Raw genomic sequence first — 19,216 nt, 5'->3', positions numbered from 1 at the left:
AGCGCTGGAATAAATAGTAATATATATACATATATGTGTCTACTGACATATATATATATATATATATATATATATATATATATATACCTATTCTATGTGTCCACATTTATTCTACCTATTCTACTGTAAGCTGTCAGTGTGATTTTACTGTACACCGCACTGAATTACCGGCTTTTCTCTCTAACAGCGCTGCGTATTTCTCGCAAGTCACACTGCTTGTCCGTGTGTAATCCGTATTTTTCACGCTTCCATAGACTTTCATTGGCGTATTTCTTGCGCAGTACGGTGACAAACGCAGCATGCTGCGATTTTGTACGGCCGTAGAAAGCCGTATAATACTGATCAGTAAAATACGGCAGATAGGAGCAGGGGCATAGAGAATAATTGTGCCGTATTTTTTGCGAGTTTTACGGACGTAGTTTCTGCGCTCTTACGTCCGTAAAACTCGCAAGTGTGAAGCCGGCCTTTTAGTGATGGAAATCTCGGCGCACAGAAGACAGTCCAGAAAAGGTTAGAGCAGATGCGAGGTGACTTTTCCCTGCAAATAATAGTGAGACATGTCTTTACAACTTGCAGTGTCCATGTTTGTAACCACAGGGTATTATAAACAGCGCTCGTAAATGACCAGCAGAAAATCACCGACCCCTGCTGGGGTTTTTAAGCCAGAACCACAGGAAATCTGGTTTTGTGTACTGCGACTTCTCATATTGGAACATGAGCTAAACTTCTAATCCATCTCTAAAAACACATCTCCCACCATTTCCTGACAGCCCCAGCCAGAGATGAATTGTAGATAAAACCTGTTACTCCTGTATGAGAAGCGACTCGCCTGTCAATCATACGTCGATTTATTCTCCTTTCCGAGTCTGAATATATTAGAATTGGCGTCTTATCGTCATTAACTATTCACTGCAATATATCTTGTGCCGATCATTTATTAAGTTACTGGAAGGTTTGGACAATGCGTTTAATTTTGCTTCATAATATTGTAAATGGGAGTCGGGCATGTGTAGTACCTATATGGAAGACCCTCTATCCTGGGCTTAAATATGACGTGTTCCTTTCCATATATATGTATTTTTTTCTACCTGGTGTAAATGCCACTGTTCTCCTGAATCCGGCGTTGTTTTTCGTGTGTTCCTGCGCCCTTCCGTTCCTGAGATATGGTCCCTTTTTTTCTGTATATAAATCTGATCTCCTTGACCAAGTGGGTGGGGGGCATCTTCCCTAGGACCACACCCAGTTGCCAATATCAACTACATTTGCATACAGGGAAAAAGGGGCCATATCTCAGGAAGGAAGAGGAGCAGGAACACACAAAAAACAACGCCGGATTCAGGAGAACAGCAGCATTTACACCAGGTAAAGAAATTACGTGTTTTTGGGAAGTGACCGGTCTTCCTTTAAAGGGTTTTGAGGTTTCAAAAACCCATTTTAAATACTCTGTTAGGGAATTATGGCTTAAGAAAACTGTTTCTCGCTATCAGGGACCAAATCTGTTAGCCACAGTGGCTACAAAGTATGTCTCATTTTGTAAAGCGCTCCATTGAGGACTGTGTAATGCATCTCATTTCCTGTAGAGGCGCTGCAGGGAAATTAATCACTTTCTGCTGTATTTTTCCCACATGATACTGCTGCTTATTGGTGGATTCTCTATGATCAATCTCAGGATTGACCACCAATGTTTTACAGATGAGGGTCTACGTCTGGGACAACTCAATCAAGGGAACCTTGAGTAAACCATGGGAAGCCCCTCGGCTGCAGACTGTATTCGTGTTGGCGTCCCGCGGTGCCGCTTCTCCTTAGGTGGCACTAAGCATTGTTGTTAAATGCATCGTTAGGTTTTTATTTCCAGTAATGAGTCCTAACCGCATCCCCAAATGGCGCCCTAATGCTTCGGATACCCTCGTCCCCATGATAGGTGTGATCCGCGTATAATTGAGGATTAGTAAACGGCTGGCTATATATAGCCGCCATGGGAGACAGCGACTTTTGTCATGGTCTGGAGCTTCCCGCAGTCTGACGGGAACACTGTGCCGCTTGTGTAAGACACAATACCACAGTAAACTCCATGGTTACCGCTGGGAGCCGCGTCGTCGGAAAGCGTCATGAATTTCAAATGGTGCTTAGAATGAAGATTTTGTTATTTGCAGCTGCAAGGAGCAGGTGAGGGGATTTATCTTCTCCCCCCTTATTCGGCCCGCTCAGATCCTCATCTTTATGTACACTTTCTGGATATAAAGCTGCCTGCTGTGTCCTGTAGTGCTCCTGCGGGAGGCCGAAACATCGACTTCTCGTCAGCCCTCATCTAGATGCATTACTGTGACCCTCGACCATGGGTGGTGGTGGTTACTGGGACCTGGGCAGAAAGGCTAGACAGATCTGTACATAAAGACATTCGTCTCCTTGGCTTCTGGTCTGTTTGCACCTAAAATAATTGCAAGGGAGCACACAGATCATGCAACTTCTGTGGACCCTCAAAAAGAGGACCTAGTCCTGGGATATCTCGTCAGCTTTACTACCGGTTCGTGAGAATTTGGACTCCCCGTTATGGCCGGTGCGAGCGAGCGGTCACATGCCGACTAAACTTGTTCAGCTTCTCTATTGAGAGAACCCGAATGAGTCTAGTCGGCATGTGACCGCGTGTCTGCAAATCGCAAAAACTTCACGTAACGGCTCGCACCTTCAATACCGAGGAATGATGGCGGAGTGTGAACTGCACTCTGTCATGACTCACAAGTCTGCAGACGTTGCTCTCCAACCCGGACAACCCCTTTAACTACTGCATTGATTAAACGTCCTAGATTACATTTCCAAACTAAACAGCGCACAAACCTGAGACAACCGTTCCAAGCCGAGGATGCTATATTTTTTTTTCTTGTGTGCGTTTTATTTAATTTTTTTTTGTCATTTGAGTGTTTTTGGTTTGTTTAATTTGCTGTTAAATATTACTGGTTTTGGATAAAAATCTTTGCTAAAAAAAAACTGGAAAAGCAGCCCATGAGAATAAAGCAGAAATCAGACCGATAGTGGACTATATGGCAATGAAAAAATACTCTCTGTAGGATTTAAAGAGTTTGTACCAAGTAATCACCTATAAACGGGAAGGGTGTCAATTATCCAGAAAATAAGTGATCATTTATAGATGCTGGAATCATCCAGATGAGCGGATATGTGTCATGTGACTGCCTCCCGCCTTTTGAGGACCACCCCTTCCTAGGCCACACCCCTCGCTCGACGGTCCTTGTCCTTGCGCACTTTGTCCCATTGTTATCTCTGATTTTAATCTTTATGTAAACAATAAAAATATATTTTGGACTTTTTGGTCGGTTTTTCTTCTTTTTTTAAATCTTGTTTGGCAATTCCCAATTGTCCATGACTTGTTTTATATTGTCCTATGTCTATGGTAGCTATATTTTATTGGTTATTTATTTGAAATTGATAATTTTTATACTTATATTAAATAATAATAATCTTTATATAGCGCCAACATATTCCGCTGCGCTTTACAGCTTAACAGTTTCAAACACAACAGTCATAAGTAACAACGTTTACAATACAATAATTAAAGCACAATAAGCCGCCCCTGCTCGTGAGAGCTTACAATCTACAATGAGGTGGGGGAGATACAAAGTACAGGTGTGTATTTACAATGATGTATTTACAAGGGGGTGGGGGGTAAATGGGGATAGTGAATGGGCTACACACACAAACATAAAATGACTTTGATTAGGGAACGTGATAGGCTGCTCTGAACAAATGTGTTTTGAGGGAGCGCCTAAAACTATGTAAATTGTGAGTAGTCCTAATATCTTGGGGTAGAGCATTCCAGGGCATTGCGCAGCACGGGAGAAGTCTTGTAGTCGGGAGTGGGAGGTACGGATCAGTGCAGTGGTTAGTCGAAAGTCATTTGCAGAGCGCAGAGGTCGGTTAGGCGGAGCGGTAAATGTCAGATTTAGAGACGTTAGTAGATGGTGGGAGCAGAAGAAGTTCAGTTTTGGAGAGGTTGAGTTTCAGATAGAGAGCGGACATGATGTTGGAGACTGCAGACAGAGTGAGCCAGGGGAGATGCAGGGAGGGATGGGAGTCATTGCACTTGGCGTCTGGGAGCGGATTTCCTGACGGATATTGTCTATTTTCTCTATAAAGTGGGAGGCCAGGTCATCAGCACAAATGTCTGTGATAGGGGCTTGTGCTTTTGGCCTAAGGAGGGAGTGAAAGGTGTCAAAAAGTTTCTTGGGGTTGTTGGATAGTGAGGAGATCAGGGTGGTGAAGTAGGTCTGTTTGGCGAGATGAAGGGCAGAATTATAGATTTTTAACATAAATTTGAAGTGTATGAAGTCTTCTTGTGTGCGAGTTTTCCTCCATAAGCGTTCAGCACACCTAGAGGATCGCTGGAGAAATCGGATTTGCGATGTGAGCCAGGGCTTTTTCACTTTCACTCTTTGTGTGGAGATTCTGAGGGTGAGGGGAGCTACTTGGTCCAGGGTGCTTCTTAGAGTGTCATTGTAGTGATGTACCGCCAGGTCAGGACAGGAAAAAGAGGAGATTGGGGACAGTGATGAGTGTAAGGAGTCTGAAAGTGTAAGAGGGTTAATGGCTTGTAGATTTATGACTGAATGGTAGGTAGGAATGTGCTGGGGTGGGCAAGGATTTGTGAACCTGAAGGAGAGAATGTTGTGGTCAGAGAGGGGAAGCGGTGAGTTACTTAGGTAGGAGATTGAACAGAGCCAGACAAAGACCAGGTCAAGGGTGTTACCGTCCTTGTGTGTCTCAGAGGTTGAGAGCTGTGAGAGGCCGAGCGAAGTGGTTAGTGATAGAAGATGGGATGCAAATGTAGAAGTGGGGCTGTTTATGGGGAGGTTGAAGTCTCCCAGGATAAGGGTTGGGAGTTCTGAAGACATGAAGTGCGGCAGCCAGGCAGAGAAATGGTCCAGGAAGTGGGTTGGGTGAGCCTGAGGGCCGGTATATGACCGCTACTCTGAGGGAGAGGGGACGAAAGAGCCTGATGGTGTGGACCTCAAAAGAAGGGAATGAGAGTGATGGAGCTGGGGGGATGACCTGGAAGGTGCATTGTGGGGACAGGAGTATGCCGACTCCACCACCAGGTCTGTTTGTGGGTCTCGGGGAATGGAAGAATTGTAGGCCACCATGGGAAATGGCAACAGGGGAGACAGTGTCAGAATCTTGGATCCAGGTTTCAGTGAGGGCCAATAGATTTAGAGTTGTTCAGAAAGTAGTTGTGCAGGAAAGGAAGCTTGTTACATACAGACCGTGGATTCCAAAGGGCACAATTAAAAGAAGGAGATGAGGGAGTGCAAGTAATATTAATAAGGTTAGAATGGTTTTGATGTGAGATAGGGTAGCGGTTGAGGTTGTGGGATGGTGGACCAGGGTTGGGGGAGATGTCTCCCGAAATCAGTAGGAGTAGGAAGATAAAAAGCAAGACGTTTTTGGAATTGTAAGAAGTTTTTTTGTGCAGTGTGTTTGGGCAAGATGAACTGAGGTTTTTCAGGAAAGTGAGAAGTGCATGGGAGCTGTACATGGGAGAGGGAAGGAGAGAGGAGCTGATGTATATGAGTCGTGATGGAGGGGGGATTGGGCGGTGAATGTGGATTGCAAGGGAACATAGGAGGATAGCAATAAAGCACATGGATAGAAGGGAGAGCAGAGTGTTGGTTACCTGACTCCTGCCCTGACTAACTGCCATGGAATAACTGCCCTTTAACGTGATGCTTGTCTAATGCGATGCTTTGCTGAATGCGTGCGACCCCACACATGCGTGTTTTTATTTTGCCCCCATTTGCATGCCTTTGGCTTCATTGATATCATACAGATGAGCGGATATGTGTCATGTGACTGCTTCCCGCCTCATGAGGACCACCCCTTTCTAGGACACACCCCTCGATCAGTCGATCACACATTTTTTTTTCCAGCAGTTATGCCTCTTTAGCCATGTTTATAAAAAGGAATAGTGGATTTTTCCTTTCGGGTAAGATGGAAGGGAAAAGAAAATGGGGCTTTCTGCACGTAGTAAATTAGTAAGGATTAAAACAAGTTGCGAGCACAACTCCAAAGTTATTAAGTGAATCCAGTAGGTGCGGTTGGAACTTGCTCTAGGTGAGTTCCAGCAGTAGGTGATGATTGGTAGAGATACCAGGTGTAGGACGCTCCCATGATAGTAGATGCAGCAAAAGAAAAAATGTATACCAAAGATATAAAAAAAAAGACATTATTAAAAACAATGTGTTTCGCCTCTACCCAGCCTTCCTCAGGTGTCTGGAGATTGGTCGATATACTGGGCTCCTATACACCTATCCCAACAGTTTTCCCAAAACTAGTTTTCTGTTCTCGGGAAAACTTCTGGATAGGTGTATATGAGCCCAGTAAACCGACCAACTTCCAGACACCTGAGGAAGGCTGGATGCAGTTGAAACGCGTTGTATTTTTAAGAATGCTTTTACTTTCTAGATTTTTTTGGTATTTTTTCCCTTTTGCTACATCAATTACTTTGGGAGCACTCTACACCTGGTATGTGTATAGCCACCTAGTGAAGCAAATGGGCGACCATGTAATACATGGGTGATCGGAGTCTTCGAGTGTTGGAGATGTCTGCGGTTACTGCTGGAGAGCCAGATTGTAAGGAGGCCACTATTCTCGAATCGTCTGTTGAACGCGCTCCTGCCTTCGATAGATATTTATTTTCGTAATTTATCTGCCTTTTACAATTATCACTTTTCAGGCGTAGAATGGATATAAGCGAACGCAGCCCTTGATGAGACGTTGCAGTTATTACGGTTTTATTTTTTCTTTATTAGCTATAAATGTCTAGATTGGTGTAATTGGATGTGATGTGTTTTCTCCGCCATTACATATATCCGGTATATTAACACTTTTCTTTAATTAGCTTCACAGTGGAAGCTCATAGCGGTGATGTTCGTTTTCATTGCCTAATTGGTGTAAACGTTTCGGGTTGGCAGTCACCGGTCAGGCTAAACGTGCGCCGACCCCGGAGATATTTATTTAGCTCTGTGATCAAATATGACTCTAGAGAAGGAATGGAATTGAACAATCTTAATTCTGTATTTCCTATACAGTGGGGCAAAAAAGTATTTAGTCAGTCAGCAATAGTGCAAGTTCCACCATTTAAAAAGATGAGAGGCGTCTGTAATTTACATCATAGGTAGACCTCAACTATGGGACACAAACTGAGAAAAAAAAATCCAGAAAATCACATTGTCTGTTTTTTTAACATTTTATTTGCATATTATGGTGGAAAATAAGTATTTGGTCAGAAACAAACAATCAAGATTTCTGGCTCTCACAGACCTGTAACTTCTTCTTTAAGAGTCTCCTCTTTCCTCCACTCATTACCTGTAGTAATGGCACCTGTTTAAACTTGTTATCAGTATAAAAAGACACCTGTGCACACCCTCAAACAGTCTGACTCCAAACTCCACTATGGTGAAGACCAAAGAGCTGTCAAAGGACACCAGAAACAAAATTGTAGCCCTGCACCAGGCTGGGAAGACTGAATCTGCAATAGCCAACCAGCTTGGAGTGAAGAAATCAACAGTGGGAGCAATAATTAGAAAATGGAAGACATACAAGACCACTGATAATCTCCCTCGATCTGGGGCTCCACGCAAAATCCCACCCCGTGGGGTCAGAATGATCACAAGAACGGTGAGCAAAAATCCCAGAACCACGCGGGGGGACCTAGTGAATGAACTGCAGAGAGCTGGGACCAATGTAACAAGGCCTACCATAAGTAACACACTACGCCACCATGGACTCAGATCCTGCAGTGTCCCACTGCTTAAGCCAGTACATGTCCGGGCCCGTCTGAAGTTTGCTAGAGAGCATTTGAATGATCCAGAGGAGTTTTGGGAGAATGTCCTATGGTCTGATGAAACCAAACTGGAACTGTTTGGTAGAAACACAACTTGTCTTGTTTGGAGGAAAAAGAATACTGAGTTGCATCCATCAAACACCATACCTACTGTAAAGCATGGTGGTGGAAACATCATGCTTTGGGGCTGTTTCTCTGCAAAGGGGCCAGGACGACTGATCCGGGTACATGAAAGAATGAATGGGACCATGTATCGTGAGATTTTGAGTGCAAACCTCCTTCCATCAGCAAGGGCATTGAAGATGAAACGTGGCTGGGTCTTTCAACATGACAATGATCCAAAGCACACCGCCAGGGCAACGAAGGAGTGGCTTCGTAAGAAGCATTTCAAGGTCCTGGAGTGGCCTAGCCAGTCTCCAGATCTCAACCCTATAGAAAACCTTTGGAGGGAGTTGAAAGTCCGTGTTGACAAGCGAAAAGCCAAAAACATCACTGCTCTAGAGGAGATCTGCATGGAGGAATTGGCCAACATACCAACAACAGTGTGTGGCAACCTTGTGAAGACTTACAGAAAACGTTTGACCTCTGTCATTGCCAACAAAGGATATATTACAAAGTATTGAGATGAAATGTTGTTTCTGACCAAATACTTATTTTCCACCATAATATGCAAATAAAATGTTAAAAATACAGACAATGTGATTTTCTGGATTTTTTTTTCTCAGTTTGTCTCCCATAGTTGAGGTCTACCTATGATGTAAATTACAGACGCCTCTCATCTTTTTAAGTGGTGGAACTTGCACTATTGCTGACTGACTAAATACTTTTTTGCCCCACTGTATATCCTCCCACTTTTGAGTATCAAACACTATAGCGATGTTCATCCCGGGCCTCCTGGTTCATAAACTAAATTGTAGAACCTGTAATGAAGAATGATATTTAGGGTCTGTGCAGACGGAAACTTTTTTCAGGCAAATTCCGCTTGAAAAAGTGACGCGAAAAAATGAATTTTTTGCTGATATCTCTGTGCACAATTTTTACGCAGATTTGGTAAAATGTCATTCACTTTTGGGCAATGCAGTAGCTGAGGGATCGGGTTTTTATCCAGGATTGGTAAAACATGACCGCTCCCTTCCAGAAATTGCGCCATACCTGTCTAAGCTCCGTTAAAGAAAATGAGACTGCAGTAAAGCACACGGCCAGCGGACAGGTGGGGCGCTGCTTTTGGACAAAATCAATTTTTTTAGGATCCCAGATAACCCTACTAAAGGATGGGATGTGATTAAGGAGATGTAAAAAGTTTCAATGTACAATTTTATTACCGTTTTCTTTTTATATGGACTTTTAATTTGACTGTATTAGGGACTCTTTAAATTGGAGAGCTCCGCCTCTAGGACTCTTCAGACACTGAAAATTATTTTATCTGCAAGACACGTTCCCTTTACTCTGCTTAATGGCTGCTTAGATAATACGTGCATGTGTATCGGGCATTTTCGCACGGTAAATATGAAAATCCTGAACATTTTGTCTTCATCTCATTTGTAGGTACCGCTGATCAGGCATAAAGATGAATATGTCAATGACAAAGGGCCGGGGAAGAAGGACTGGCATGACTATGATTACATGAGAAGAGAGCACGATCGATTAGGTACGAAGTAGAGTCCTTGCTCATCTGTTTGATTTTACGATTGGACATCATCATGTAATCTTGTAGATTGTGAGCCCTCGCGGGCAGGGTCCTCTCTCCTCCTGTACCAGTTATGACTTGTATTGTAAGATTATTGTACTTGTTTTTATTATGTAGACCCCTCCTTACATGTAAAGCGCCATAGAATAAATGGCGCTTTAACAATAAATAATAATAATAATAATAATAGTCATGTATTTTGGATCACTGCCCAATAGCCGGGAACTACCGTCTCTTCAGCATTTACCAACACAAAAATTTAACTCTGCCCACCTTTTTAGAAAATTAGAAAAAAGTTATATATACATATTTATAAAAGTGGGTAGAGCATTAAATATCTCATGATGAGTAAATCTAGTGAGCTGTCTCAAGAACTTGGCAACCTTATTGTTGCAAAACACACTAATGGCATTGAGTACAGGAAAATGTCTAAATTGCTGAAGGTACCAATTTTTATTAATTATACATTTTTATTATTTTCATATATTATATATATATATATATTTTTTTTTTTTATTTTTTTTTATATGCACGCATATATATATGAGATGTGGCAAAGTGTCTGAGGTTCTCACCAAAAGCCTTCTCTATAAGTCATCAAAGCAAAAGGTGGCTTCTTTGAAGAACCTAGAATATAAGACATAATTTCAGTTGTTTCACACTTTTTCTTAAGTATATAATTCCACATGTGTTAATTCATAGTTTTGATGCCTTCAGTGTGAATGTACAATTTTCATAGTCATGAAAATACAGAGAAATCTTTAAATGAGAAGGTGTGTCCAAACTTTTGGTCTGTACTGATTATATGAATATATATATATTACGAGGCTTTTTGGTGAGGAGGTTTTGCACCCATTTTGGTATGGAAAAGTGTTGATTTTATTTTTGTATTACATATTCTAATTTTGCAATCAAGCTGGCCATGAGCTATTACTTTTCATGAGACACATAAAATCATTTTTATAGACTTTAAAGCATTCTTCTAAAAATCTATTTTTGGAAATGCTTGCAATCCCCGTAAAATAAAAATTGTGAAATTTATTTTATCTTTTCCATCCCGTTCTTCTGTTACTGCTCCTGGAACTGTACGAATAAATTGACAACTGGGCGTTACTATTTCCCTTGTCACTGGGGGTGGGTTGCTTCACACTTTGGCATTGACTAATAAGGGAAATAGTAACGCCCAGGGAACAGCAAATTGACCTTGTGATGTCCGTTCCATGTGGCCGCATTGGTCCTTGGCTCGAGCGTTATGTAGATGTGTGCGATTCTCAGGATTTTAGTTGCTTTATGTTTATTTTATAACGAATATAAACCATCCTTAGGAAATGGTGAACAGGGGAAACCTTTCCCAATGGCAGATGCAGATCGCGTGGAACAAGCCTACCGTGAGAATGGATTCAATATCTACGTCAGTGATAAGATCTCACTGAACAGATCTCTTCCAGATATCCGGCACCCAAAGTAAGTCAATCATCCAGCTTACCTGTTATTTATATAGATTTTCAAAATATCTACCAACGTATCATCATCCATAGTTTCCAGTGGTTAATGGATGCGCATATATTTGGTTTTAACTCCGCAATCTATCAGCTGATGTCGGCTTCGTAGTAAAGGAGGGCAGCGCTTGCAAGCAATTTGCTATAGAGCTTGTAAGTGCTGCCCTGAAGGATCGTTGGGTCCAACCAGCTTTAGTGCCCCCTGTGCTCCTCCCATGCTGCAGAAGTAAAGCGGCTTCTACCAGCAGCATTGGAGAGCAAGCAGTTCGACACCACAACCCAACCATCCCACCTATCGGGACTGTCAATCATCATGGGTGCACCATTCCCTGGCAAGCAGGAAGTCGGGAGGCTGAGGTCCGGTGTGCTCCTGAAGATCAATAATTATAAATAAAAAAAAGACCTTTAACTCCTTCACAACCTCTGACGAACATTTTCATTTTATGTCTTGTGTGTTAGCTTCAAATCTCTTAAGTAGACAAAAAAAAAAAAAAGAAAGAAAAAACAAAAGCGCAAAAACTAAAAATTGCCCTCTTGAAAAGTTTAGTGATTTGTTACACCCATTTTCTAATTAAATGAGCAAACCCAAACTTTGGCAAATACTTTAAATAAGACAGTCAGACAGTAAGATAGAAGGGAATGATGATGCATAACCAATCCTGCTTATGCCAGAAGACACCATTTTGGTGCACACTTGGTGTATGGGTCCTCTGGGAACATTTGACGTTTGCTTTCAAGAGCTTTACTGGCTTTAACATCCAACGTGACACCATAAGGAAATGTGAACAGAGACTTTGGATAAGAACTGCGAAGCTGAAATTTGTTATGACGACATCTATTGTACATGAATGGCTTTTCAGAAACCCCATTCACTTGCATGCATTTTGACTTGTGTATGCTTATTTTACGTCGATTTATTTATAGATTGTGCACCGAAATCCTCTAGTTCCATTTGTAAAGTTCTGTAGATATATTGTACGTGTGTATATGTAGATGTACTGTACGTGTATGTATGTCGATAGTGTCCGTGTGTGTATGTAGGTATACTGTACGTGTGTGTATGTAGATATACCGTACGTGTGTATATGTAGATATACTGTACGTGTGTGTATGTCGATAGTGTCCGTGTGTGTATATAGGTATACTGTCCGTGTGTATGTAAACTGTCCGTGTGTGTAGATATACTGTACGTGTGTGTATGTAGGTATACTGTACGTGTGTATGTAGATATTCTGTACCTGTGTTTATGTAGGTATACTGTCCGTGTGTATGTAGTCATACTGTACGTGTATGAAGATATACTGTACATGTATGTAGATATACTGTCCGTGTGTATGTAGGTATACTGTCCGTGTGTATGTAGGTATACTGTACGTGTGTATGTAGATATACTGTACGTGTGTGTAGGTATACTGTCCGTGTGTGTATGTAGTCAAACTGTACGTGTGTGTATGTAGATATACTGTACGTGTGTATGTAGATATACTGTACGTGTGTGTATGTAGGTATACTGTCCGTGTGTATGTAGGTATACTGTCCGTGTGTATGTAAGTATACTGTACTTGTGTATGTAGATATACTGTACGTGTGTATGTAGGTATACTGTCCGTGTGTGTATTTAGTCATGCTGTCCGTGTGTGTATGTAGGTATACTGTCCGTGTGTGTATGTAGATATACTGTACGTGTGTGTATGTAGGTATACGGTCCGTGTGTGTATGTAGTTATACTGTACGTGTGTGTATGTAGGTATACTGTACGTGTGTGTATGTAGATATACTGTATGTGTGTGTATGTAGGTATACTGTCCGTGTGTGTATGTAGATATACTGTACGTGTGTGTAGGTATACTATCCATGTGTGTATGTAGTCATACTGTCCGTGTGTGTATGTAGTCATACTGTCCTTGTGTCTATGTAGGTATACTATCCATGTGTGTATGTAGTCATACTGTACGTGTGTGTATGTAGGTATACTGTCCATGTGTGTATGTAGGTATACTGTCCGTGTGTGTATGTAGATATACTGTCCATGTGTGTATGTACAAATGTAAAAAAGAGGGACAGCACCACAGCAGTTGTGAAAAAAGAACCACTTGTTTATTCCACCTCTTTTTTCACAACTGCTGTGGTGCTGTCCCTCTTTTTTACATTTGGACTTGGATTTGGACACCGGGATGGATCCCCTGGTAAGGACGTGCACCATATTATCCATAAAGATAGCACATGTTTAGGGTGCGGCTGGACTACTATTCTGTGCATGTGTGTATGTAGTCATACTGTCCGTGTGTGTATGTAGGTATACTGTACGTGTGTGTATGTAGTCATACTGTCCGTGTGTGTATGTAGGTATACTGTCCGTGTGTGTATGTAGTCATACTGTCCGTGTGTGTATGTAGATATACTGTCCGTGTGTGTATGTAGGTATACTGTCCGTGTGTGTATGTAGATATACTGTACGTGTGTGTATGTAGGTATACTGTACGTGTGTGTATGTAGATATACTGTACGTGTGTGTATGTAGGTATACTGTACGTGTGTGTGTGTGTATGTTGGTATACTGTACGTGTGTGTGTGTATGTTGGTATACTGTACGTGTGTGTATGTAGGTATACTGTCCGTGTGTGTATGTAGTCATACTGTCCGTGTGTGTGTGTATGTTGATATACTGTACGTGTGTGTGTATGTTGGTATACTGTACGTGTGTGTATGTAGGTATACTGTCCGTGTGTGTATGTAGGTATACTGTACGTGTGTGTATGTAGTCATACTGTACGTGTGTGTGTGTATGTTGGTATACTGTACGTGTGTGTGTATGTAGGTATACTGTACGTGTGTGTGTATGTAGGTATACTGTACGTGTGTGTATGTAGGTATACTGTCCGTGTGTGTATGTAGGTATACTGTACATGTGTGTGTGTGTGTATGTAGGTATACTGTACGTGTGTGTATGTAGGTATACTGTCCGTGTGTGTATGTAGGTATACTGTCCGTGTGTGTATGTAGATATACTGTCCGTGTGTGTATGTAGGTATACTGTCCGTGTGTGTATGTAGATATACTGTCCGTGTGTGTATGTAGGTATACTGTACGTGTGTGTATGTAGTCATACTGTACGTGTGTGTGTGTGTATGTAGGTATACTGTACGTGTGTGTGTGTATGTTGGTATACTGTCCGTGTGTGTATGTAGGTATACTGTCCGTGTGTGTATGTAGGTATACTGTCCGTGTGTGTATGTAGGTATACTGTCCGTGTGTGTATGTAGGTATACTGTCCGTGTGTGTATGTAGATATACTGTCCGTGTGTGTATGTAGATATACTGTACGTGTGTGTATGTAGATATACTGTCCGTGTGTGTATGTAGGTATACTGTACGTGTGTGTATGTAGGTATACTGTCCGTGTGTGTGTAGGTATACTGTACGTGTGTATGTAGGTATACTGTACGTGTGTGTATGTAGGTATACTGTACGTGTGTATGTAGGTATACTGTCCGTGTGTGTATGTAGGTATACTGTACATGTGTGTGTGTGTGTGTGTGTATGTAGGTATACTGTACGTGTGTGTATGTAGGTATACTGTCCGTGTGTGTATGTAGGTATACTGTCCGTGTGTGTATGTAGATATACTGTCCGTGTGTGTATGTAGGTATACTGTACGTGTGTGTATGTAGTCATACTGTACGTGTGTGTGTGTATGTAGGTATACTGTACGTGTGTGTGTGTGTATGTTGGTATACTGTCCGTGTGTGTATGTAGGTATACTGTCCGTGTGTGTATGTAGGTATACTGTCCGTGTGTGTATGTAGGTATACTGTACGTGTGTGTATGTAGGTATACTGTACGTGTGTGTATGTAGGTATACTGTACGTGTGTATGTAGGTATACTGTCCGTGTGTGTATGTAGGTATACCGTCCGTGTGTGTATGTAGATATACTGTCTGTGTGTGTATGTAGATATACTGTCCGTGTGTGTGTGTATGTAGGTATACTGTCCGTGTGTGTATGTAGGTATACTGTCCGTGTGTGTATGTAGATATACTGTATGTGTGTGTATGTAGATATACTGTCCGTGTGTGTATGTAGGTATACTGTACGTGTGTGTATGTAGGTATACTGTCCGTGTGTGTATGTAGGTATACTGTCCGTGTGTGTATGTAGGTATACTGTCCGTGTCTGTATGTAGGTATACTGTCCGTGTGTGTATGTAGATATACTGTCCGTGTGTGTATGTAGGTATACTGTACGTGTGTGTATGTAGATATACTGTCCGTGTGTGTATGTAGGTATACTGTCCGTGTGTATGTAGTCATACTGTACGTGTGTGTATGTAGGTATACTGTACGTGTGTGTATGTAGTCATACTGTCCGTGTGTGTGTGTATGTAGGTATACTGTACGTGTGTGTATGTAGGTATACTGTCCGTGTGTGTATGTAGGTATACTGTCCGTGTGTGTATGTAGGTATACTGTCCGTGTGTGTATGTAGATATACTGTCCGTGTGTATGTAGGCATACTGTCCGTGTGTGTATGTAGATATACTGTCCGTGTGTGTATGTAGGTATACTGTACGTGTGTGTATGTAGTCATACTGTACGTGTGTGTGTGTGTATGTAGGTATACTGTACGTGTGTGTGTGTATGTTGGTATACTGTCCGTGTGTGTATGTTGGTATACTGTCCGTGTGTGTATGTAGGTATACTGTCCGTGTGTGTATGTAGATATACTGTCCGTGTGTGTATGTAGATATACTGTCCGTGTGTGTATGTAGGTATACTGTCCGTGTGTGTATGTAGGTATATTGTACGTGTGTGTATGTAGTCATACTGTACGTGTGTGTGTATGTAGGTATACTGTACGTGTGTGTGTGTGTATGTTGGTATACTGTCCGTGTGTGTATGTAGATATACTGTACGTGTGTATGTAGGTATACTGTCCGTGTGTGTATGTAGATATACTGTACGTGTGTGTATGTAGATATACTGTACGTGTGTGTATGTAGATATACTGTACGTGTGTGTATGTAGGTATACTGTCCGTGTGTGTATGTAGGTATACTGTCCGTGTGTGTATGTAGGTATACTGTCCGTGTGTGTATGTAGATATACTGTCCGTGTGTGTATGTAGGTATACTGTCCGTGTGTGTATGTAGGTATACTGTCCGTGTGTGTATGTAGATATACCGTCCGTGTGTGTATGTAGGTATACCGTCCGTGTGTGTATGTAGATATACTGTACGTGTGTGTATGTAGATATACTGTACGTGTGTGTATGTAGGTATACTGTCCGTGTGTGTATGTAGGTATACTGTCCGTGTGTGTGTAGTCATACTGTCCGTGTGTGTATGTAGATATACTGTCCGTGTGTGTATGTAGATATACTGTCCGTGTGTGTATGTAGATATACTGTCCGTGTGTGTATGTAGGTATACTGTCTGTGTGTGTATGTAGGTATACTGTCCGTGTGTGTATGTAGGTATACTGTCCGTGTGTATGTAGGTATACTGTCCGTGTGTGTATGTAGATATACTGTCCGTGTGTATGTAGGTATACTGTCCGTGTGTGTATGTAGGTATACTGTCCGTGTGTGTATGTAGGTATACTGTCCGTGTGTATGTAGGTATACTGTCCGTGTGTGTATGTAGATATACTGTCCGTGTGTGTATGTAGGTATACTGTACGTGTGTGTATGTAGGTATACCGTCCGTGTGTGTATGTAGATATACTGTCTGTGTGTGTATGTAGGTATACTGTACGTGTGTGTATGTAGATATACTGTCTGTGTGTATGTAGGTATACTGTCCGTGTGTGTATGTAGGTATACTGTCCGTGTGTGTATGTAGGTATACTGTCCGTGTGTGTATGTAGGTATACTGTCTGTGTGTGTATGTAGGTATACTGTCCGTGTGTGTATGTAGGTATACTGTCCGTGTGTGTATGTAGGTATACTGTCCGTGTGTGTATGTAGATATACTGTCCGTGTGTGTATGTAGGTATACTGTCCGTGTGTGTATGTAGGTATACTGTCCGTGTGTGTATGTAGATATACCGTCCGTGTGTGTATGTAGGTATACCGTCCGTGTGTGTATGTAGATATACTGTACGTGTGTGTATGTAGATATACTGTACGTGTGTGTATGTAGGTATACTGTCCGTGTGTGTATGTAGGTATACTGTCCGTGTGTGTGTAGTCATACTGTCCGTGTGTGTATGTAGGTATACTGTCTGTGTGTGTATGTAGGTATACTGTCCGTGTGTGTATGTAGGTATACTGTCCGTGTGTGTATGTAGGTATACTGTCCGTGTGTGTATGTAGATATACTGTCCGTGTGTGTATGTAGGTATACTGTCCGTGTGTGTATGTAGGTATACTGTCCGTGTGTGTATGTAGATATACCGTCCGTGTGTGTATGTAGGTATACCGTCCGTGTGTGTATGTAGATATACTGTACGTGTGTGTATGTAGATATACTGTACGTGTGTGTATGTAGGTATACTGTCCGTGTGTGTATGTAGGTATACTGTCCGTGTGTGTGTAGTCATACTGTCCGTGTGTGTATGTAGATATACTGTCTGTGTGTGTATGTAGATATACTGTCCGTGTGTGTATGTAGATATACTGTCCGTGTGTGTATGTAGGTATACTGTCTGTGTGTGTATGTAGGTATACTGTCCGTGTGTGTATGTAGGTATACTGTCCGTGTGTATGTAGGTATACTGTCCGTGTGTGTATGTAGATATACTGTCCGTGTGTATGTAGGTATACTGTCCGTGTGTGTATGTAGGTATACTGTCCGTGTGTGTATGTAGGTATACTGTCCGTGTGTATGTAGGTATACTGTCCGTGTGTGTATGTAGATATACTGTCCGTGTGTGTATGTAGGTATACTGTACGTGTGTGTATGTAGGTATACCGTCCGTGTGTGTATGTAGATATACTGTCTGTGTGTGTATGTAGGTATACTGTACGTGTGTGTATGTAGATATACTGTCTGTGTGTATGTAGGTATACCGTCCGTGTGTGTATGTAGATATACTGTCTGTGTGTGTATGTAGGTATACTGTCCGTGTGTGTATGTAGGTATACTGTCCGTGTGTATGTAGGTATACTGTCTGTGTGTGTATGTAGGTATACTGTCCGTGTGTGTATGTAGGTATACTGTCCGTGTGTGTATGTAGGTATACTGTACGTGTGTGTATGTAGGTATACCGTCCGTGTGTGTATGTAGGTATACCGTCCGTGTGTGTATGTAGGTATACTGTCCGTGTGTGTATGTAGGTATACTGTACGTGTGTGTATGTAGGTATACTGTCCGTGTGTGTATGTAGGTATACTGTACGTGTGTATGTAGGTATACTGTCCGTGTGTGTATGTAGGTATACTGTACCTGTGTGTATGTAGATATACTGTCTGTGTGTGTATGTAGATATACTGTCTGTGTGTGTATGTAGGTATACTGTCCGTGTGTGTATGTAGATATACTGTGCGTGTGTGTATGTAGGTATACTGTCTGTGTGTGTATGTAGGTATACTGTCCGTGTGTGTATGTAGGTATACTGTCCGTGTGTGTATGTAGGTATACTGTCCGTGTGTATGTAGGTATACTGTCTGTGTGTGTATGTAGGTATACTGTCCGTGTGTGTATGTAGGTATACTGTCCGTGTGTGTATGTAGGTATACTGTACGTGTGTGTATGTAGGTATACCGTCCGTGTGTGTATGTAGGTATACCGTCCGTGTGTGTATGTAGGTATACTGTCCGTGTGTGTATGTAGGTATACTGTACGTGTGTGTATGTAGGTATACTGTCCGTGTGTGTATGTAGGTATACTGTACGTGTGTATGTAGGTATACTGTCCGTGTGTGTATGTAGGTATACTGTACCTGTGTGTATGTAGATATACTGTCTGTGTGTGTATGTAGATATACTGTCTGTGTGTGTATGTAGGTATACTGTCCGTGTGTGTATGTAGGTATACTGTCCGTGTGTGTATGTAGGTATACTGTCTGTGTGTGTATGTAGGTATACTGTCCGTGTGTGTATGTAGGTATACTGTCCGTGTGTGTATGTAGGTATACTGTACGTGTGTGTATGTAGGTATACCGTCCGTGTGTGTATGTAGGTATACCGTCCGTGTGTGTATGTAGGTATACTGTCCGTGTGTGTATGTAGGTATACTGT

At 41.9% G+C, this 19,216-nt stretch overlaps 1 protein-coding gene across 1 annotated transcript in view; it reads left to right on the top strand.

The window, feature by feature from the left end:
* GALNT10 (polypeptide N-acetylgalactosaminyltransferase 10) overlaps positions 1-19,216 on the top strand; it is a 127,165-nt gene that overhangs the window by 69,153 nt on the left and 38,796 nt on the right. The window contains exons 2-3 of the mRNA XM_069763524.1: positions 9,398-9,500; positions 10,865-11,003. Coding sequence (XP_069619625.1) covers positions 9,398-9,500; positions 10,865-11,003 — 242 coding nt within the window. The remainder of the gene's footprint in view (positions 1-9,397; positions 9,501-10,864; positions 11,004-19,216) is intronic.

The sequence above is a fragment of the Ranitomeya imitator genome, chromosome 4 (genome assembly GCF_032444005.1).
Source record: "Ranitomeya imitator isolate aRanImi1 chromosome 4, aRanImi1.pri, whole genome shotgun sequence".
Taxonomy (NCBI): domain Eukaryota; kingdom Metazoa; phylum Chordata; class Amphibia; order Anura; family Dendrobatidae; genus Ranitomeya; species Ranitomeya imitator.
The sequence above is the reverse complement of the archived record's forward strand: the minus strand, read 5'-3'. Positions and strand labels throughout refer to the sequence as shown.